Raw genomic sequence first — 22,859 nt, 5'->3', positions numbered from 1 at the left:
GCTTCGTACAAACAGCACACGTACGGAGGCCGGTTGGCATACCAGCCAGGAGAGGTGCTAGGCTGGCTGTGTGTAAAACAGCTTGATAAATGACTGACATTTTAAATGTCAAGAAGTCATAAAGTAATTTCTGTCTCTCCCCCCCACTGATTAACAGAGGTGGTTTGTATCCCTCTGCATAGCGGATGGAAAGGGGGAAGGGAGCGGGGGGGGGGGGGGAATATGAAGAAAAAGAAGTCTAACAGCTTGAGATTGTCATATGAAAAATGGATAAAATCCCCTCTGTGCTGAGACGGCTACACGCAGTCAGGATTACAGCACGTGCTGATAGTAAACCCCCACCCCCTCCTTGTGGAACAGCAGTGCTTCGCCGGTGACTAGAAATATTCCCACCAGCAACCCGGCTGCAGCCCAGATACCTCCAAGCCGTAAAGTCTGAGGAATGAACAAATTCAATATTTCAGTTCCATCGACAAAGCCTTCATCCATTTGCTGAAGTGTGGTGAGTGCTCTGGCACAAAATGGCCGCCGTGCACCACCTAGGTGGGCGCGTCACATTGGTGTTTGAGGCAAGGAGGTGGCTATGAAGCCCCAGTCTTTGGTTAATTCCTGGGCTCTCTTCCTCCCCGTCAGCAGGAGTTTGGTGCAGCGAGTGCATCCCTAGACTGGGGGAGCCACTTCTTCAAACCTACTCAAAAGATGCTCCTGCTCAAAAGATGATCTGCAAATATAAAAATTCACATCAGCTTATCAAGAGTTGAAATGGTTTCATTCTTCTTATCAAGTACCAATACGTTATATTTAGACCATGATCTAAGCAAGACATAGGCCTACATTGATTATGATTTATATGATTTATCATCTCATCCTGATGAACTTCATTAAGAGAGTATATTAAATATCATTAATCAAAATCCCTTAGCTATTGTTCAGATATTAATGTGGGATGGCTCCTTTCAAATAAGCATAATGCAGATATACAAGCAAATAAATCTTTCCACGCCAAATAACAGCATCAAAACAAAAAATAGTGTTAATTAATAATTCATGTTCCTTCCATCGAAAATGAGCCCTAGGCCACAGATTAACGTTGGCAATCATTTTTGGTAATGGTCATAATGACCATGTATCGCTGAAATACGATATTGACAATTCAACCAAGACAATGTGAACAACACAATTGGTAACGATTTTTCCCATTTGAAAGTGCTCATTATTTTCCTCACAACCTACAAAATAATGACAACAATAGCCTACATTGCAATATCCATGTATCCAAGACCATAGTACCTAACTTTATGGAATAGGAAACAACTTGTGGGACGATATTAGCTCAGGAGGTACCGTCCGGCAGTTGGAAGGTTGCCAGTTCGATCCCCTGCCCTGTCCTGTCAGGCTGATTTGTACCTTTGCCTGGCGGCCTATCGCTGTCAGTGTGTGTGAATGGGTGAGGCATCAATTGTAAAGCGCTGTGGAAGAAAGCACTATATAAATGCTGGCCAGCTACCATTAAAATCACAGCCTCTCTCAGGTTTTAACGGGTCAATACCAAATATTCCCAGCAATGCCATTGCGGACCCTGCAGGAAGGGCACAACACGGTGAAAAACAAACACATTAATCCAGCCTTTATTATCCACTGGTTCGCTTAACAAACTATATTCCCACTTCGCCAGCGATAAAGAGGAGAATATTATCAATCACAGTGTATTCACTGTTGCAAACGAATCTGTAATAACCATCCGTCTGTAGGTCTGCGATAGAGGCCGGTTAAATGGCGCAGCGAACAGCGTTGTCCCTAGCAGGCTGTGTTTCTGAAAGGTCACCTCCTAATACCGACGGCTCTCAGCAGTGCTTTATAGCTTTCGGAGAAAGCGCAACGGGGTGTGAAATCCATCGCCCGGGAGACCGCCGGGCTGCGGACAGCGTGCGGGAAGCTGGCCGGCGGCTCAGCTGCTGTGGGTCAGTGGGTCCGGGGCGACGCCTGGAGACTAGCGATAGCTAGCCTACAGCGTGCAGCCGCGACGTTATCAGAGAACGGGACTCACCACTGCGCTGGTAGGAACGGCGAATTAGCGCAAGGACGAAGTTAACACCCAGATAGGAACTGATTGATGACCCAGTACTGGCCCACAAACCACCATAGGGAACATAGAGAAGAACGGTGACGGCAACGGCGACGAACCCATCCGAATCTGGCTGCCGGAGCGCAGAAACAACACAACCTTGACGAGACCATGCCTCAGGTATGATTTGCATGTTTGACCCAAAATCCAAATGACATTATAAACGGGTGTGGCTGGATACAGTTTGGCAACATTTGGCACAAATGGTTGTTGGTTGCAGTTGGGCTACATGTAGCCCATAATATACTTGCCATTGCCAGTACTGCAAGTGCCTAAACTCTTACCATATTTTGCTCAGAATTGTCCGCTATCAGGCCAACTTCTGACGAGGGCTGATAATTAACAAATAATTATTTCATGAAACACGAAGGTAATAAACAAAATGAGGCAATGGGTAGCCAGAAAACTATTCCCTCAATAAAACACAGAATCACTCATCGCCAACGAAACAATCTCATTGCCAAACCACTCCCACACAAAGCTCTTAAATTCAACATACAGTACTTCTCCCACTCTCTCCCCAGATGTGTTCTACTAGGCTCCGTGGAACGGCCGAGTTTTATGCAGTCAATTCAAGTTTTTATTTTGCTTTTAATTCCACTCTGAGGATTTGTCTTATTTATTACCCAGCCGAAACAGTACGAGTGTGTTTTTTTCATCGAACCGATAGAACAGATGGAAGCAGCATTACGGTTGACATAACACCCAAGTGCTAATTATAATAGCAAAACAGCAACAAGGCTGTTCTCCCTGGTCTGCCGCAAAATTTAGCTGTCAGGTTTTATCGTCTTAATTTAGGGCCTGAGCCGGAGGCTGCAAGCTTCACAAAGCAGGCTAAACAAAATGGCCACTGCTGGACCAATAACCAGCCGAGTGCAAACCGACAGCCCGGGGCTAAGCATCGCAGAGGAGGGGCAGGCAGAAGAGGGCTTGTCTTGCATGTGAATCATGTTAAAGGATAGAACGCAGCTACACAAGCCCAGGGACCATGGGCCTTCAACTCCAAAGGCTTGACCCTTGTTATTGGAGGTGTGCGTAGGGTGCGTAGTGCTGTCGCCCAAGGTGAACCTATAGGTGAGTCTTCAGATCCCCAATACAAAAATATTAACATAAATATGGATACGAGTCATCACCCATTTTGGTTTGGCTGCCATGTATCAGGCTATGACAGGGCATGTCGCAAGCACAGCTCTTTAACCCGCTCAGCTCAGTTTAGCATTTAGGGTTTTGGGCTCGAGGTGGCACGGATGGTGCAGTGGGGGTAGCACTGCCACCTCACAGCAAGGAGGTCCTGGGTTCGAATCCCCGTCGGCCGGGGCCTCTCTGTGTGGAGTTTGCATGTTCTCCCCGTGTCTGCGTGGGTTTCCTCCCACAGTCCAAAGACATGCAGGTTAGGCTGATTGGAGAGTCTAAATTGCCTGTGGGTATGAGTGTGTGAGTGAATGGTGTGTGTGCCCTGCGATGGACTGGCGACCCGTCCAGGGTGTATTCCTGCCTTTCGCCAAATGTATGCTGGGATAGGCTCCAGCCCCCCTGCAACCCTGTTCAGGATAAGTGGGTTAGGATAATGGATGGATGGTTTAGGCTCACATCCTGAAGACTACCATCCACCATATATTATATGATGTAATCAAGGGCTGGCCAACCCTGTCCCTGGAGAACTACCTTCCTGTAGGTTTTCACTCCAACCCTAACAATGCATACTCCTTTCATTACCTTGTGTGAGTGACATTTCATTGTAGGGGGTGACACGGCTCAGGTAAGAGCAGTAAGTAAGAGCAGTCGTCTGGCAGTCGGAGGGTTGCCGGTTCAATCCCCTGCCCGGGCTGTGTCGAAGTGTCCCTGAGCAAGACACCTAACCCCCAAATGCTTGGTCGGTGCCTTGCATGGCAGCCAATTGCTGTGTGTGTGTGTGTGTGTGTGTGTGTGTGTGAGGGCGTGAGTATGAATGGGTGAATGAGAAGCATCAATTGTACAGCGCTTTGGATAAAGGCGCTATATAAATGCCAAACATTTACCTAGAGAGCTTTTTGAGCTGCTCATTAGTATAATCAGGTGTTGAATTAGAGTTCAAAATGAAAACCTACAGGACGGCAGAGCACAGTGTTATCCCTGGTCCTTGAGCTCCAGAGTCTGACGGGTTTCAACACTTGCTACTTTATTTGCCATTTGATAAATTAGAGCAGTTAATTACATATTTGCCTGTTAAATAACCCTATCGGATTTATTGGGTCTGAAATAGCTGCCGTTTTAATGCGGTGCGGTGGCCTGAGCAGATCCAGAAGCTCTCTACATGACATGATGTGATCCGTTCCTGATAAGCTAAACATGTCATCACTTCTCCACATGCTAGGATGCAGCCCTTGGAGCAAAGCTTATGGCAGCCCATTCTCCGTTACTGCTACATCTGCCTATCCAACAAACACAGGGCCCTGCAGGCCTAGCAATGTAACCATGACACCCCTTTATCTTTCAAAGCATATTTCCACATCCAAAATCTCTGTTAATGTATTCCCGATATGTCTTTACCCTTGTTAAAGAAAGGTGAGGTCTAAGCCCTATGGGATTTATTTTACCACAGCTTCACATTCTGTGTGTATATCATGACAAATTCAATTTTAATCATTTCATGCGAGTACAGAAAATTCCATTCTCCTCTGGGGGTTGTTGCAAGCAACTGCTGCTTTTCCCTTTGCTGATCATCAGGGGGCAACACTGGCTGAGGAGGTAAGAGCAATCATCGGGCAGTCGGAGGGTTGCCAGTTCAATCCCATACTGGGTTTCTCGTAGTGTCCCTGAGCAAGACACCTAACCCCCAAAATGCTCCATGTCGTTGCCTTGCATGGTTGCCAATCGCTGTTGGTGTGTATGTGTGTGTGAGTGAATGGGTGAATGAGAAGCATCAATTGAAATGCAGACATTTACCATCATAGCTAGAGTTGGCCATTTTGTGTCCTGCTGGTGCATGCCAACTGTAGATGGAGTCACTCTCGTGTCATGAGAAGAGACTTCCTAGACAACCAAAACACTCGAGTGACACTACAACTATCCAGGTCATGGCACAGTCAGGATCCAAAAAGTCAGGATCCACACCAGTAAGTCCCTTGGTCTGGTAAGAAGCCAACTGACAATGTACAGTGCAGTCCCAAAGTATTTGGACAGTGGTACAATTTCCGTTCTTTTGCCTCCGTAGTCCAGCACATTGGATTTGGAATACTGAGCACAGACTGACACCTTTAGTTTGAGGCCATTTACGTCCATATTGGAAATGTGTAGGAACTGCACACTTTTTATACACTGTCCCCCCATTTTAGGGGACCAAAAAAGCTTTGCAGCGGTTTCTGATTAGAGTGTATTCAATCACTTTCTTAGTGCAGGTAGAACAACATTTTCAGTATCTAGTCATGACTCTTGGCTTTTGATCACATTTGGAGTCTGTTATTTGCATTTCTCACCATGATGACCAGTGCCGTGGTAACAACAGTCAATGAGGCCATTATGAGGCTGAGAAATAAGAAACCGAGACATTGGCCATACAATACTCTTAACAAAATAAACAGCTCATAATCATAGCTTTATTTCAAATCCAACGTCGGAAGAACAGAAATTGTACCACTGTCCAAATACTTCGGGACTGCACTGTATATGCATGTTACAGAAACTGCTTACTCTTAATCTTCAATTGTGTTAACAGGTAAAACTAACCCTGCAGGCTGAGTGAGGAGTGGACAACCAGACAGAGGAACCTCTGATCCTCATCAGGGAATGATAATTACCACTAATTAAGGCCATTCAGTGCGAATGAATAGATGTGCTCTTAACAATCACCATGGCAAATATTCACTGTAGTCAATATTCACAGCGCACGGTTTAATGCATAATGTATGCTGGGATCTCAGCATATGTTCTAACAAGTAATAAAATCAGAATTATTTATAAAGCTTTCGAACTGTAAATAACTGGAGTCTGATGAGGTTTGAAAAATGCGAAGCAGCTTTCAGGCTAAACAATTTCAGGCTAAAGTAACCAGGGCCCCGGTTTCAGGCTAAAGTAAAGGTCAGACTCCTTTTATGGAAATGGGGGAGGGAGATTTCAGTCTCGTTTCTGCAGAGGTGTGTCCAAATCTCCCTCTCTCTCCCCCTCTGAAAAAAATACAGATTTTCAGACCATAAAAGTTCTACACCGAATGTTCAGTAACAAAGCTAAACTACTATTGGCCCCAGAGAAATTTAGAACCAGTATTATTAATGATGCCTGCTTGTGCACTATACTATATTAGCTTGTATTATATCTTGCAGCTATAGATTTACTATACAATGAATGCACAAGTTGGAATTTCATCCCATTGCCAATAAACGCACACCATTGGCCCGCTGTGCATCATTTACACATTTCATTGGCTCAAAAGTAAGGGAGTCTCTTCTTTCAAATATTCTCCTCGTACATTGCCCTCCATGTTGCCATTCGTACCTTCTAACCTGGTGTATCCAGGTTTTTGAACAGTGTCACTCCAGGGCTAATGGGCACCAGTCTGGCTTAGGCCTCCAGGACACCACCAACCCGCTGTCCTCACAGACAGGCCAACGGACTGCTAGTCAGCCCCCACACAGCATTTAGTGAACAAGTCTCAAGGTTTGCCTTCCAGAATATTGTTCGTACTAGAAATATTTAGCCAAATACAATTCCTAATTTGGAGCTGGTCTAGCCCAAGTATATAATCAGCTGATACAAAGATTCATACTAACAGACCTGTAACAGGTGGGGACCTGTGCTCTCCAGAGTCCAGAACTCTCCCAATGTTAACATTATTAACAGTCAACATTAAGGGCAATGGGTGGGGCCAGCAAATATTTGGGTTGCTAAAAAAGCTACAGAGTACTACCATTTGGGGCAATGAACAGCCCTTCTTTATTGGGTATATAAAACAAAAACAGACTATACAAGTCTTGGTCTCATTAAAAGAAAAATACCCACTTCCTCTTGTCATTTGTACAATTAAACAAAGTAAAATTCAAACTTTCAAGCAGTCAAGCTCATTCATTTGCTTAATACGAACAGAAAACGTTAAAGAAAATGAAAGTAAAAATACTTTGCTGGGTGTGGGTTGCCTGCGTGTTTGCCTTTAAGCCTCGACTGGGGGAGCCTGGCTGGCAGGGGCCTTGAGGCTGAAGAGGTCATGCAGGTTGACCTCCGGACTGACGAGACGCGGGATCTTGCGCTCGTTGAAGAGGCCCGAGAGGTCGGCCTCTACCTTGGCACGGCGCGGGAAGCGCAGGCGCAGGGCGAAGAGGCGCCGCAGGTCCTCCTCCACCAGGGGGCGATGCTGCCGGCCCTTCAGCCGCTTCTGCCACTTCTTGCTGGATCGCCAGCGCTTCTGTGGTCGCGGCAGGCGGGGACCAAACACAGACTATTACAATGGAAGACGGTGGATAACCAGGTCCGCGAACGAGGAAAAAAAACCAGCTAGTGACATTACGCTCGATCTTATCAGAGTGACGTACAGCATACGGTCACCGACGCTGCTTACATGCACAGTATTATTCCAATTTTCAGGAGAACTCCAGTACTCTGGTTACAATACAGGCTAAGTAAGCACCTTATTCCAAAAAGCCAATACCCGGTTAAGCGTTTGGGATTTTGCTTTAGGGCCCATGCTTATACGCCTTTACCCGTTTTTACATTTTTGGCAATGGATATCTCCAGTATATCATTTTCAGTCCAGTTAAGGCCTTATTCGAAATATGCAAAAGCTGAATAAGACTGGTGCATACCTGTAAACAAATTAAAAGCATGCATTCCGTTTACAACTTCGAAACATGGTTGACACGTGTTTAAATTCGCAAGGTGTCTTGGGAGTTTAAGTCAGCCAGCACATGTACCGTAAAAATGTTGCAGCAAGCACTAAGCCCTCAAAATTCATGACCTACATGGAGAACGCGATCTTAATTCCTGCATAAAAAAAATGAAAATAAAATATTTTTAAAAAATGCAGAAATGTGCAAAACGGATGAAAAAAACGAAGTGATTTGTGGCTGCAGCAGACCACATGAAAGATGCTGAGTCCAGTCAAACCACAGAACGAATTAGACACCGGTGGAATACCGTGAAAGCTATGTATTTTAAGTAGGGCTGTCAACTCAAGCGATTAAGGCAGAATAAGAAAATAATGTGATTAAGTTCAAGTTTGACACATTAATCATTAAAAATGACTTAACGCATTAAATCGACAGCCCTCAATTTAAGGGGAAGGCGCAAAACTATACCGGCGGTTTAAGGGGATTTTAAACACTTCAGACACGGGAGATTAACGAGGATGCCACCTATTAGTGCTAACTGAAGGAAACAAACCGAATATTTAGCTGACCGTGTACACAGGAACAAGACTAGGTTATTCCTTTCGGAATGCATGCAAACAGCATAAATGGAATATGACCACAAAAAGAATAAGGAACATTATTCTGAATATGGTGTGTATGCACGGTCAGAGTAACTCCCTGGATTATTCAACTGGGTTTTTAAACGTTAATATTTGGGGGAGACTATGTGGAAAGTTACCACTCTCTACAAAGCGAATTTCTTTCCAGTGAGGGTCACTGGTGGACCCACATTTTAAGACTCACTTTGAGCCAAAATGGAGGTCAATGACCAATGTATTACAAGGACAGATGGCAGAAAATAGACTGGACCACCGGTCAAAAGGGCCGTGTCCAAAACAACTCATGCTTAATAGAGTACAAAAAGTTGTATACAAGATGTACACAACTTGGTAAACTCAATAGCAGGCAAGAAAGCAGTTTCAGACATGGCCAAGCACCAGACTGAGATTTGCAGAGTGATATCCAGAGCTGGATGGACAACCACCATCTAAAGCTCAATCCAGGTAAAACTGAAATGATATTCATCCCTGCTATTACCTCTCCCCATCTGGATCTCTCCATTTCCCTAGGAGATGCCACACTTACGCCATCACCCTGTGCAAGGAACCTCGGCGTGGTGATGGACAGCAGACTGTTCCTCTCCGAGAACATTGCGGTAGTGACCCGGTCATGCAGGTTCTTCCTATACAACATACGGAGAATCCGCCCCTTTCTCACCCCCTACTCGACCCAGCTCCTGGTCAAAGCGATGGTTTTGTCCCGCCTGGACTACTGCAATTCCCTCTTGGCTGGCCTCCCAGCGTTCGCCATCAGACCCCTCCAACTTATCCAGAATGCAGCAGTTAAGGGGTATGTTCATTCATTTGCATGGTGAATAGGCCCTGATCCTTATCTTTGTTGTGCAGGTAGCAGTTGAAATTGTACTTCCCTCTAGGGTCTCTCAGTGCACTTATCCTTGGGTATAGGTATGCACTTTGCAGTACATCGCTCTGAATAAGAGCGTTTGCCAAATGCCATTAATGTAATGTAATGGAAACGTGCCGCTTCAAATCCACCCAGTTGTGGAAACGGCTAACGGTGGGTATTAGTGTTCGGGCTACTGAGCATGATGAGGTTTCAGTCACACATCCCATGAAACAGGAGGAAATTCACTGCAGAGTAGCATGTGCAGAACGGTAACAGCCCAAGACAAACACTGCAAACAAATGCCGCACCATGACGGTAATAACCGCTCGTAATGGCCGCCAAGTCTCCTTCCAATCGGGGGAGGAAAATGTGAGAATGGGCGCGTCCCATTAGCCGGAAAACGCAAACTCCTTCACTCCCCTACCACCCTCCTCCACGCCATGCCCCAAAAACCGATCTTTGTGGACTCCCTCCCTCCACTGGGACACAGCCTTCCACTTGCATCGTTATACAATCCGCTGGGGGAGTGAAAGCAGTTTTGTTCATCCACTTCGAAAATGGGACAGTGGAGGAAGGGAGTCTGCAAAGATCAGTTTCCGAGTGGAGGAGGGTGGTAGGGGAGTGAAGGAGTAGGCCTTTTCCGACAAATAGGACACTCCTAAGGGCTTTCAGGTGTTCCATACAGAAGTCTTCATTATTGTGTTTTAATGCATTTATTATATTATCCATGTATTACTTTCACAGAAAGGAAGCAAAGAGGGCTACATACAGTGCATCCAGAAAGTATTCACAGCGCTTCACTTTTCCCACATTTTGTTATGCTACAGCCTTATTCCAAAATGGAATAAATTCATTTTTTCTCCTCAAAATTGTACACCCAACACCCCATAATGACAACATGAAAGAAGTTTGAAATTTTTGCACATTTATTAAAAATAAAAAACTAAGAAATCACATGTACATAATTATTCACAGCCTTTGCCATGAAGCTCAAAATTGAGCTCATGTGCATCCTGTTTCCACTGATCAACCTTGAGATGTTTCTACAGCTTAATGGGAGTCCACCTGTGGTAAATTCAGTTGATTGGACATGATTTGGAAAGGCACACACCTGTCTATATAAGGTCCCACAATTGACAGTGCATGTCGGAGCACAAACTAAGCATGAAGTCAAAGGAATTGTCTGTAGACCTCAGAGACTGGGGAAGGGTACAGAAAAATGTATTCTGCTTTGAATGTCCCAATGAGCACAGATGGTGCAGTGAAAGCGAAGGCTGGTAGCAGGTTATCCCGACAACACTCCCCGATGACATAACCCTCAAATTCAAAAGAACGTAGTTGCCCTTGGCTAGAGGCGAGTTTGTCTTTAGCTGACTGGTAACGCGTTCGTTCAACAAATAATTTGGTACAAGTGAGAGGCCGGGGTTCAAATCCCACCTCGGACTCAGGCAAATTCTTCACCCGTTACAGCAGCATCATGCTGTGGGGATGTTTTTCAGCGGCAGGAACTGGGAGACTAGTCAGGATTGAGGGAAAGATGAATGCAGCAATGTAGAGAGACATCCTAAATGAAAACCTGCTCCAGAGCACTCTTGACCTCAGACTGGGGCGACGGTTCATCTTTCAGCAGGACAACGACCCAAAGCACACAGCCAAGATATCAAAGGAGTGGCTTCAGGACAACTCTGTGAATGTCCTTGAGTGGCCCAGCCAGAGCCCAGACTTGAATCCGATTGAACATCTCTGGAGAGATCTGAAAATGGCTGTGCACGGACGCTCCCCATCCAACCTGATGGAGCTTGAGAGGTGCTGCAAAGAGGAATGGGCGAAACTGCCCAAAGATAGGTGTGCCAAGCTTGTGGCATCATATTCAAAAAGACTTGAGGCTGTAATTGCTGCCAAAAGTGCATCAACAAAGTATTGAGCAAAGGCTGTGAATACTTATGTACATGTGATTTCTTAGTTTTTTATTTTTATAAATTTGCAAAAATAAAAAATAAAAAATTCTTTCATGTTGTCATTATGGGGCATTGTGTGTAGAATTTTGAGGAAAAAAATGAATTTATTCCATTTTGGAATAAGGCTGTAGCATAACAAAATGTGGGAAAAGTGAAGCGCTGTGAATACTTTCTGGATGCACTGTATTAAGATGGACCACAGTTCAAAGTGGCCAGGAATCAAATCAAATTTGGCAAAACAAATATATGAGTCAGCCACTCTATTACTATTAAACACAAAAACTATGTTTAAAGTGAGAGATAGTGTCATAATGGTTGGCAAAAGCCGAAAGACAGGAAATTGACAGAAGCACCAGGAACATTATCTTGACCTATGCACTGACCAGGCTTCCAAAGCACAATGCATTAATACCTGCTATGGGTACCATAACTATGGTGGTCTACAACAACATTTACCACTGGGCAGGCTGCTGAGGATTCAATCAAGTATTGTCTTTGAATCAACAACCAAATAGATTATTTTCAGAGAAAAGCAGGAGTTGATTTCAATATGGCTCTGGCAATGTATAAATCGTACATTCCGTGAGGCGCGTGGCTTGCAGTTGCGCCATGCCTTACATTATAGAGTCACTGGCTAACAGACAAGCCAACTTTTCACCATTCATTTTCAACAGGGCTTCGTTCTGAAAAAGTACATTTGAATAACAACCGTAGCACATGAAAACCCGCTTTTCGGAAAAGGCACTAGTCTGTTCAAATTGGGTGAGAAACTGTACAATGCTTTAAAAAGTTTGTAGAAGAGTGCAAAAAAATTATAATAATCTTACGAAAATGCTAATATTTTCACTCATCTTTTTAATAAAAACTACCAAACGGAATTATGAGATTGTCAGGGTTCGTTGGAATAGCGCATCTGCCTTACCAAAAGATTTCTCATGTATATTGGTCCAAGAACAGCGAAACGACGAGGCTGGATTTTCACGCATTGCATGCAAGTGTGGTCCAGCTCCACAAGTGTGGCACGACCATGCCTCTGTTAATGAAAAACTCTGACGAATAATCAAACTCAAAGTCAGGAGCAGACAGGTTTGGTTTGTTTCCCAGTTCAAGCAATGGCTAAATCTGAACAGAACAGCATGTCTTTTCAAAGCTGTGCCAGGCACCTGAGGAGTGGCACATGCCCTAGAAATCATAATAATAATGCTATGATTTCCATATTTTCCCTTATTAATCAGGAAATCATGATTTTTCAGACACAAAAAGGTCTACTTGCGAGGCAGAGCATGTGTCATAAGCATACACAAATCGAGGAGGAGACGGTTCAGTAATAAAGCCAAATACTAGTGCCCCGCAGAGAGATATTTATGGTCTGAAAATTAGCATTTCCCACACAGCTTTGAAAGCAACCACACCACATCCAAATACCCAACTCCGTGCCCACACACAAAGCCTGTGAACCTCCTGAAAGCCGCCTTCAGAAATGCGTTTAAATCAATAATCTTGGGAAATAATTGAATTCCCATGCGGCAGACTCAAAGGATGCGTTTATAGGTTCATAAACTGCAGAGATCCAAGAAGCTGCAATCGCCCCCTCCAGGCCCTGAAGCCCCCCCATCGCCACACACAGACACACAGACACACAGACACACAGACACACAGACACACAGACACACAGACACACAGACACACAGACACACAGACTCTCCCGAGATGGTGGAAAGGAAGACACTGCTAACACTTGAAAGCTTCCTGCCAATCCCTCAGCAGAAAGCCACAAGTTATGCGGCTTTTCCTCATCACTAGTTTAATGATGAAATGCTCGCCGATTTTAACAGTGAAAACGACCCAGCGCTTCCCCAAGGACGAGACCACCCCTGTCCTAGCGCCCCAAGCCTTTCTTTCAGAAGAGACATGGACGGACTCTCACTTACCTTCAAACTGGCTCCATGCGGATCATGGTGAACCATGTGTCTGTTCAGGCTCTCCTGCAGGGGGCAGCAAAAAGCAGTCAAAACTCACTGTTCGAGGGCCACGTCCAAAACAACTTGAGCTTACTATCAGGTTCACCGTTTGTATACAAATTGTCTGCCACTTGTATACTCAATAGTAGGTATGTAAGCAGTTTTTGACAGAGACTTGCAATTTCTAGAGTTTCACATCCTCCCATTTGGGGAAACCGCTAACTGTAACAGACCAAGACTGAGACACTACAAACAAATGCAGCACTATTCAAATTCAATGAAAACAATGCCCACTGCTTCCCTGTCACCAGATTAGTACCGGGCTTTGCACCACAGAACTCATGTTCTCTATTTTAATGACCTCAACCACAGCAAACCGTTTCTTTCATTTACGTGAATGGGAACGGACTAAGACCGAGCACTGCTGGACATTTTCCAGAAACTTCCAGAGGCCTTCGTGGCAGACAAGAGCTAACCGTGAACCCACACCCTCGCCATAAAACCTTTCAATTATCAGTTTCACAGAAGCTCTCAATCAACAGCTGTGAAAACCGCTCCCGGCAGCAATTGCCCGCTTTCAGCAGCACATAAATTGTGCTTAAAGGGAACACCGCGTATTAATTACTACAGCATCTACTGAACAACCGGCAAAACTGCAAAGAGCGCAATAATACAGGACAGCATTATTGCGCATCTACCCTTTGCAAAACAACACTTACTTGGGTACAGGATGCAAATTAAGTTTTACAAGCTTGAAATATTCAAGGTCGATACTTAGGAAAAGCGTCCGTCCTCTCGGTTCCAGGATGAATCATTAGAATTTAAACTTGAGAAAGATTACAAACTGGCAGTGCGAAACCAATCAGGCAGAGTCCGCTTTGTCATTCCACTCGTGCTGCAATGGGCGGGGCCACAATATGCACACAGAATACAGGTGTGGCAGTTGCATACAGACCAGGGGCTCATTCCAACCGCTTTTCTTTTTCTTGCTCCTTTTTCTACTTCTAGCTCCACCCATCAGGAGAGGCCACATTAAATTACATTACACGGTAGGGATTTGGCAGATGCTCTTACCCACAGCGACGTACAACAAAGCGCATACCCATAACCAGGCTACACAAATAAGGGGAAATCGAAAAACGTGAATTCGGCAAATGGAATGTCATTGCTCCTTCAAGTGTCAGTCTGGACCCACGTCAACTTCGACTTTGATTGGGAGTTCCGAACTTGGACTTTGAAGGAACATTTCACAGGTTGGAACGGCCTCAAAGATGGCGGACCTCGATCGATTCCAGAGTCGGGACCAAGAGAAGAGGAGGAGAGAAGGAGCCCGAGCGGTCAGCGCTCACCCTCATGGCGAAGGCGCGCTCGCAGGCGGGGAAGGCGCAGCGGTATTTGAGCAGCTGCAGGTGCGCCTTGCGGATGTGGTGCTGCAGGTTGAAGGTGGTGGAGAAGTAGGTCTGGCAGCCCTCCCTGGGGCAGAGGAGCACGGGCTTCTGCAGGGCGTGGCGTCGCCGGTGACGACGGAGGGCCTCCCGCCGCCCGAAGCTGGCCTGGCACCGCTTACAGGTGTAGGAGACTGGAGGGAGGGGAGAGACACACATCATAGATGGCGGCCATTTTGCGGACAGATATTTGCATAGTTGTAGACCAATACAAATATCTGTCCACAAAATGGCCGCCAGTTACAATGGGCAGGGTGTAACAGCACTCCCGGTCTAAGACACTCCACTACACTGCATTACATTACATTACACAGTTTGTAACTGTTCTGCAGCAAGCTTTATATGTACATTTAGTCCCCAACCTAACACTGAGCCTGGGCTTTGAAAGGAACACATTGAAGAATATAATAAAAATGAAACTGACCAAAAGAATATGATCGCAGACAGACTATTAAAGTTTCATTGTCAAAATCATTATTTAAAAGTGCCTATTTTATGGGTCACATTTGAAAGATTTCCTTAGAAGATACATGGCACCTTACTGCAGTGAATTAGGTATAACATTACATCCAGATTAGCAAAAAAAGAAGCCACATTTCGGTTACCAGCTGACAACCTTGCTGCTGATTTTTTCGATTGAAAAGCAAGCGACAATCCTCTCGCAAGATTCAATTCCATGGTTTCCACAAAGTGTATATCTGAGTTAGGCAAATACAAATGAGAAAATGACTCATTACTTGGCGAATTCTGGGACACAGCTAAGGAAAGAAAGGTTTCTTTGTGTTGACATTATCACCCAGCATCCTCAATGACAGAACGGACTTTTGAATAACTGACCACACTACAACAAATTGGTTTAGAAACTTGATGCTCAACACTTATTCAATTAAATTCATAATTCTTTTAAAATGTCGGCTGCAAGCAATGTCACTAAATAATATAGCTTGTGCGAAAAATTATGCTGAAAAAAATGAAAATAAGTCTTTTTCATTGCCTCTACCAAAAGCAAACATTTATTATGCTAGTAAAAGTATAACATTTTGCAACATGTACAACCTGTCTGAGCTCATAATGAAGTGGACGGAATTAAACACAAGTGTCGCTTGTAAACATCACAGTCAATCATCGACAGTGCTTCATTAGTGCCAATTACTATCAATGTAGATTCCTTGGGTTTAGCAATTGGGATAATTGGCACATGGTTAAACAGAAAGGCCATCTTGTTGGCAGGGGACTGAAGTACATACAAGACAAGTACTTTACTACATTACTGAGGCAGCCCATGGGAATTCTGATTTCTCCTAATGCGTTTAGTAGGAGTGTGGTGCTTGGACAGCCACTTCCCGAGGGAAACTATGTTGCCAACAGGAAATTACTCGGCCTCAGAGGGAGACCGTCTCCGACAACAACTGAAAAAAGAAAAATAAACTGGCTCCATTTTCAATCGGCACTTGTGAAAATGAGTCACCCCCAACACCACTGGTACCACTGGGTGACCAGTAGGGTTACCGAGACCGCAGGTATAGTGTGAGATACAATCGTACACAACTGTCAACACTACATGAAGGACCGCCATGTTGAATTGGGCACATTCCCAGCCAAAACATTTGTTTAGTACATTCCTCGAACCCAGGGAAAGTTAGGCCAAACATTGCCAGACTGAACATTTGTCCAGTCTCCTGGATGTCCCTCGAGTGCCATCTGTAAATCACGAGGAACACTTAAGGAAAGGCATGAGAACATTATTCATTTTTATTATGCTAGTTAAAGAATTTTTAATGTCAAATGTAATTCTTGTTTATTTTAGCAGGAACGGTACCAATATTAAATCGAATATTTCAGTTTGGAAATAATCGTGTACTATGCAGTGCAGTTTAGGAGCGCTGTCCAGAACCCTGCACCCTGGAGGGACAATTCTGTTGGGGTGGGTGGGTGCCATGGTTACCTGGATGTGTTTGTGCATGTCTACACATCCTTCCCCAGGTGGGTTCCACCACCGGGCAGTCAGGCACAGGACAGGAGTACCCTGAAAAGAGAAGCAGTGCTGAAACCCACCCCCACCCCTGAAAACCCCATCCATCACAAACATCACAGCTGATAAACTTTGCAATCCCCAAAGGGAAATTTGTCTTGGATACAAATAGGGCAGCCTGTAGCGTAGTGGTTAAGGTACATAACTGGGACACGCAAGGTTGGTGGTTTGATCCCCAGTGTAGCCACAATAAGGTCCACACAGCTGTTGGGCCCTTAACCCTGCATTGCTCCAGGGGTAGCTCCCGTTTAGTCGAATGTACGTCGCTCTGGATAAGAGCGTCTGCCAAAAGCCTAATGTAATGCAAATGCTGCTGCATTACAAAAAGATAAATGTCCATCATGACAATACGCAATACAAAACAAACGCCTTGTACACAACATAATACAAGACATGCATGCCCCATACATAACATAATGGGTTCAAGTCCAAGTTTGGCCAAATTAGCATGACTCCACATCCTTGACGCGCCATATCTATATTTACTATTAGTCACAGAGAAATGGTTCCCAATTCTTTTCCAGCTTCATCTTATACATCTGTACCATGTTCACCCCAAAAATGAAAGGCAAGAGTTATGAATAACTTCAATATTGAACGTTTACATATAAAAACTAAATCTCAAAATGGATCAAACTTTCACCAAAGTTAGGTTATCATGTCATCAACACCAATAGAAAATTTGGTTTTGGGTTTTTGAGTCATTGCCAAGGTATTACTTATCTGGGGTGGCATCACATCACTAAAGTCACTGAACATGATCAGTGCTAAGAGTTTCTTTAATCCTCTGTACTGCATGTCATATCCTGATTTCTCTGTAAAGTGACCTTGGATGTCTTGAAAGGCATAAATAATTCATTATTATTTTGTTTAATGACACCAATTACCCCCCCCTGCCATGGCGCTCAAGAACCAGCCAATCAGATTCAGCGATAAGCTTGGGGGTTGGAGCTCTTCCCGGTCTCACCTGCATGGGTTTTCTCATGAGCCCTGCGAGCTACACAGGAGTCGAACTCGGCTCCGCACCCCTCCTTATTACACCTGAAAGTTTTTGGCACACACAAAACATGCAGCAATCAGTTCAGCTAAAGTTAGGCCATTCATAATTCATCATTCATCTTCCAGGGCCTCAGTTCTCGGTCATTCAGCCCCAAGCTAAAAATTCAGACGTGGTCTCGCTCCCAGCTAAAACCAGATGCAGCGTCTCGCTCGCTTCCGAAAAGCCAACATAATTTTCCTTTTCAGAGCGTTAATATTTTATTGCACAATTTTCTGCCAGAGAATCATCAAACCGAACCGCTCGGGCGAAGCGAACGCACCTGAACACGGCCGGTTCTGTGCCTACATAAAGCCAGAGAAGACAGAAGAGTCCAAACCCAATTATTCTCTAACTCCTCTTCCTGCAAGTGCAAACACGGGATCACAGGGAGCATCAACTGCGGGGTGAAAAGGTTTGGGGCGACGGGGCATCTCACTTCTCTTACTGCCACACCTGAGTCCCGGAAACCCCCTGGAGCCCCACTGCATTCCCCCTTTGCAGTCACAGCCACAGATTAAGTTTATAGGTTTGACAAGGTCAACGCACATTAAAAACATTTCTGTAAATGTGAGTTAGCCAGGGAGGCTAATTTTCACCTGTAGACCTGGGACTACACGACTTTGTCTTCAGGGTCTCTGACCCAGAAATGTTTCTGGGGACCACCATTAAGCACGCTCTCCTTGAAGTGTGCGGTTATGGCATACGAGCCCTCTGGGCCTGGTTGAGACCATTAAGGTCTGAAAAATAAACACAGCATTTCCTCTTTAGTTAGGAAAAATCTAGAGGGGGAAATAAATCCCCATCATAACAGATCAGCGGTATTACCAGTCACCACTACTTACCACCAGACACTTGGGAAAGGGGTTAAAGTGGGACAAATATGTAGACAGAATCCTTTAGTATAGCAGAGCCTACTCCTCAATTGCACAAGGACACAAACCTGCCTGTCATATGGAAGAAAGCATTCCACATCCAAAACTGACATTTCCACTTTCCAGATGGTCCTTTGTGCAGGCATATTCCCGAAGCGCAACCATTGTAACACATGCACAGTGAAAGCGCAGCTTTAGGCGCGCTAACTGAAAAGTACCAGTTTATTAAGGCATGACTGCATTAACAGGTTTAAAAGTCCATTTAAATTACACCTCCGTTTCGATCGGGCGAAGAGCCAGAAGAACAGATTTCCTGGCCTTTAAGCAGAATCACTCAATAAAAGCCTTTAGCTTTTCCAAAAATTTACCTGAAGCTGGGAGAGATGCCATGTTCTTTCAGATGCATCTTGTACATCCGACGTTTACGGAACATTGCATGGCATTCTGGGTGGCGACACTAGACAGCGGACAGCCAACAGGAAGGAGACAGAAAAAGTCAAGCAAGAGTGAATCTGGCTGATGATAAAACTGCCATCTTCACCTGAAAGTGAAGTGTGTAGTCATTCAAAGACAGCAGACAATAAGGAAAGTGTGTGTAAGGACAGATCATGGGCAATCATCTTAATTTTAACAGTTTATGCTGCTACAGAGAACAAGACATTGGGATGCGTTTAACTGGTGGATAAGGTCAGCACAATAGGTTACTGCACTTAGGAGCCAACGACGGATATAAAGTAAACTGTGGTAATCTGGTTCCCTCTATCGAACAAACCTTGAAGTATGCGTCCTTGTTACCGTGGACATACAAGACGTGTCTCTTCAGATTGTCAACGTTAAAGAATCTGCTGGAGCAATCCGTCCGACTACATCTGTAGAGAAGTAAAAACGTTCCACGTCATTATAGCTGCAAATTACTGATTCGATTTTATGAGTAAATATTAGGAAATTGGGCAGCCAGGTAGAAATAACTACTGTATAGTTGCTTATATGTTCACATTCCCATTAACTCTGTAATAAACATTTGAAAATCAACTAATCAATTTACCTGAACTGTTTCGCTCCAGTGTGATTTAAATTATGACGACTGAGGTGAGATCTGCGGGAAAATCGTCGACCACAGCCCGGCACAGGGCACTGCAAGGGTCGCTGAAGTGGAGAGAGAATTGGCGGCTGTAAAGGACGATGAATATTGTATGCAAAATGCACGTATAAATATAAATGAAGGCAGCTTAAATAACTGCAATAGTGCGTCAACATCACACTGGCATAATGAGATGTGCACGAATTTTTCGTTGCCAAGTCACTGAGGTTGAAATATGCGTAGCCTGGACTACAACCTAGAGTAAATGGCTTTGCAATCACACATCTCGATCGGGCTGCTTTATTGATGTAGCTACTCATAACGCCTATTTTCAGGTAAGCCTTTAGCTTTATTGGCCGTAAATTAATCCCTTGCAGTTTTATAAGGTTGATTGCGAACTCGTTACGGAAATCATAGTGCGAATCAAAACCAACAGTTGTCCGTGTGGACGTTATAGCTCAATAGGAAAGTATTCGCTTTCAGTCGGTCTGGCACGCGTGTCTTGCATAGCGCTATATTTTTTTGCTTCCTGTATGTGATCATGTTCCACGTGGTTTAGAGTTAATTTGGCTGGAGTGAATCAACAAAATTACCGGATTTAAATTCGCCTTCGGTCAAGGCTAAATCATTCCCATGCGCCAACGTATAGTAAATAGCCAAATTGAGTGTATTGGCATATGATTTCATTTGCTTACAAGTCAAGAATGCCATAAACAATGTGTAACCTCGAAATAACATTATGTCTCAAGACAGACAGAAAGGTCTCATGCTGAAAGGCCTATATTATACGCATGAAACCTATGCCCATATTGCACCGACCACGTCGCCACTACTTAATGTATCCAAACGGAAGACTAACACTTCAACTTAAGTTCCCATTGATTCATCCATCACATCATTGGTGTAGGGGGGGGGGAAATCATTTTCTATACCCTTTAATTAAATGTATACACTGTCACTTACCGCGCGAGTATGGGCCGTCTCGTGCTCTCTCAAACGCCATTGTCGAGTGAACCTGGCTCCACATTCGGCGCAGTTAAATAGCTGCAAACGTGGTATCGCATCTAGTTTCCCATAGTTTACGCTGTTCATTTTCTCACTACTGTGCAACACTTCCTTACTCTTCTTATTCCACCGTCTATCAAGGAGAAAGAACAATTCCACTATTTTGTTTGACACTGTTACGTGTTTGGTAGGCTAGTTGACTGGGCCTTCTATCACCTGCGCTTAATAACAGATTAGTGAAAGTGAAGGAACTTGTCCTATTTCGCATTTCCTGTAATCATTCAAGTTATTTTACACACGGCGTAACGCATTTTTACATAATAGCTTCCCAAATGTTAAGATCAAGTGATATCAGACCAGGATTGTTTATTTGGTCTCCCAAGGAAAAAATAATGTTCGATTATCTTTGTAATTTTACTATTTGTTGAATTTGCTAACCCATACATCATTTTACTTTCCAAGGTGTCTTCGAGCATGTGTAAGTAATTAAGTAATTAAGCAGGCCCTCTTGTGGTCGGCCTGTATCCAGATTGTCTTCAGTTGAATGTTGCACATGTTGCAGACTTGATTAATTGCGTCAGCGTTTTCATTTCAGCTGAAACACCACAAGACCAAGAGAACTTCCATTAAAATCATACTGATTTATAGACTTGCACACTTCTCATAAAATACACACGTTAATCTAATACAGTGCAGGCCTTCTGGAGATTCACAGGAGGCGTCCCCTACCCTCGTCAATTGCTTACAGACCGCGTAAAAGAAGCACGTCAGCGGGTACATCCATCACACACACGATTGTACGCCAAAAAAGATTGTACAGTAACTCAATAAAAGACATTGGGAAGATAACCGTTTTCTGTAGTTATCGCAAGTGTCGAAACAACCTCTTGGAACTTCACAATTATAGTCCTTTCACAATGGCAAGCAGTCTTACAGATCCCAATGGTTGTCTGTTCACATGCGCTATGGAAATACTGTCCCAACCAGCAAACATACAGCGCCCTCTAGTGGCATACCTTGTGACTACAGCACAGTTTTCGTTCCTTCGCCGTTATGCAAATCAACAGTATGGTTGAGAAGAACTAATTCCAGGGGTGCAAAATTCGGGTTTGTGTGTGTGTCTGTGGGTGTGTGCGTGCGTGTGCATATGTGGGTTTTATTTATTGGAAGCTGCAGCTATCAAAGCTGTCAGATCAAACGCATGATTGGGGCTAATTAATAATAATTAAGAGAAAGTGCAGAAATTGGAATAATATCCCAAAATGGATTGGCCCTTGTTGTGCAACCCAGGTCAAAGGTCAGATCTCAGTTCACAGTTTTGGCATTGTATAAAGATGCTAAAAATATTTAACATACATTTTGAAATGAATATGCCTGAATGAAAAAGGAATTAAATAAAATAAAAGCATAAATATGCATATCACAGATTACCCTTTGAAGTGTGTGTTGACGAAAGTTGATCGCATACTTTAGACCTCAGACCTAAGATCAATGGGTGTATCAGTCTTGTATTTTTTTTAAATATGGATGACATCAATTTCTTAAGTAGGGGAGCTAAAGATGGAGGACTGCCTTTTCTTTGATGTTCAAAGAGAACCGGCGACTCAGATCTGAAAAAGTTCAGCCCAGGGGGAACTGGCAGTCTCCATGTTGTCCGCACATGAGTGTCTTATACAGGGGCTGCACATGTCGACTCAAAACAGCCTGGACTTTGTGTCAGTATGACTTTAAGGAAGCACAAAGTCTTACAAAGTCCAATTTACAAAGGTTCCAGATGCCAGCTGGTCCCCCTTCAAAAATAAATATCCGCAAATATATACTTCTATGAAGACATTTATGTACACATACATTCGTACTCATGGCTACGGTCTGCTCTCCGATGCGAAGGTAATGAGGTCAGGGCTGCTTGCTGGACATTCGTTAGCCTCCATTTTGTGGGTCCGCTACGGGTCCATGAGGCGAGTTAAAGTCGAGTTAAAGTCACGGTGCGGTGAAGCGTCTGGGCTGTAAAGCTGTAAACCTCTCAGGAGAAAATGGCGGTTGCCCTCCCCCTGTGTT

The 22,859-nt window shown here is 44.2% G+C and overlaps 1 protein-coding gene across 5 annotated transcripts; it reads right to left on the bottom strand.

The window, feature by feature from the left end:
• Nucleotides 1-7,034: 7,034 nt before the first annotated feature.
• LOC133114969 (P43 5S RNA-binding protein-like) lies at nt 7,035-22,854 on the bottom strand. 5 transcript variants are annotated; one of them, XM_061224673.1, is made up of 11 exons: nt 21,531-22,854; nt 20,760-20,934; nt 19,761-19,885; nt 19,488-19,584; nt 19,084-19,172; nt 17,772-17,845; nt 16,718-16,798; nt 15,378-15,470; nt 14,677-14,906; nt 13,298-13,351; nt 7,035-7,499 (listed from the first exon to the last, which is right to left on the bottom strand). In XM_061224673.1, exons 2-11 carry the CDS (start codon nt 20,886-20,888, stop codon nt 7,248-7,250), a joined length of 1,224 nt encoding a protein of 407 aa, XP_061080657.1. In that variant the 5' UTR covers nt 20,889-20,934; nt 21,531-22,854; the 3' UTR covers nt 7,035-7,247. The 5 variants fall into 5 exon arrangements, with proteins under 5 accessions (XP_061080657.1, XP_061080658.1, XP_061080655.1 ...); XM_061224674.1 differs by having other exon boundaries at nt 21,652-22,854; XM_061224671.1 differs by lacking the exon at nt 21,531-22,854 and adding an exon at nt 21,246-21,264.
• Between the last annotated feature and the right edge of the window lie 5 nt (nt 22,855-22,859).

The sequence above is a fragment of the Conger conger genome, chromosome 16 (genome assembly GCF_963514075.1).
Source record: "Conger conger chromosome 16, fConCon1.1, whole genome shotgun sequence".
NCBI lineage: Eukaryota > Metazoa > Chordata > Actinopteri > Anguilliformes > Congridae > Conger > Conger conger.
Note: the sequence above shows the minus strand (reverse complement) of the source record. Positions and strands in the feature narration are given on the sequence as shown.

Coding starts and splice junctions, on each gene's coding strand:
- LOC133114969 (XM_061224671.1), bottom strand. Junction 19,585..19,760: donor ACTGGAGCGAAACAGTTCAG/GTAAATTGATTA, acceptor ACTTCTCTACAG/ATGTAGTCGGACGGATTGCT. Junction 16,799..17,771: donor TCATGAGAAAACCCATGCAG/GTGAGACCGGGA, acceptor TTCTCTTTTCAG/GGTACTCCTGTCCTGTGCCT.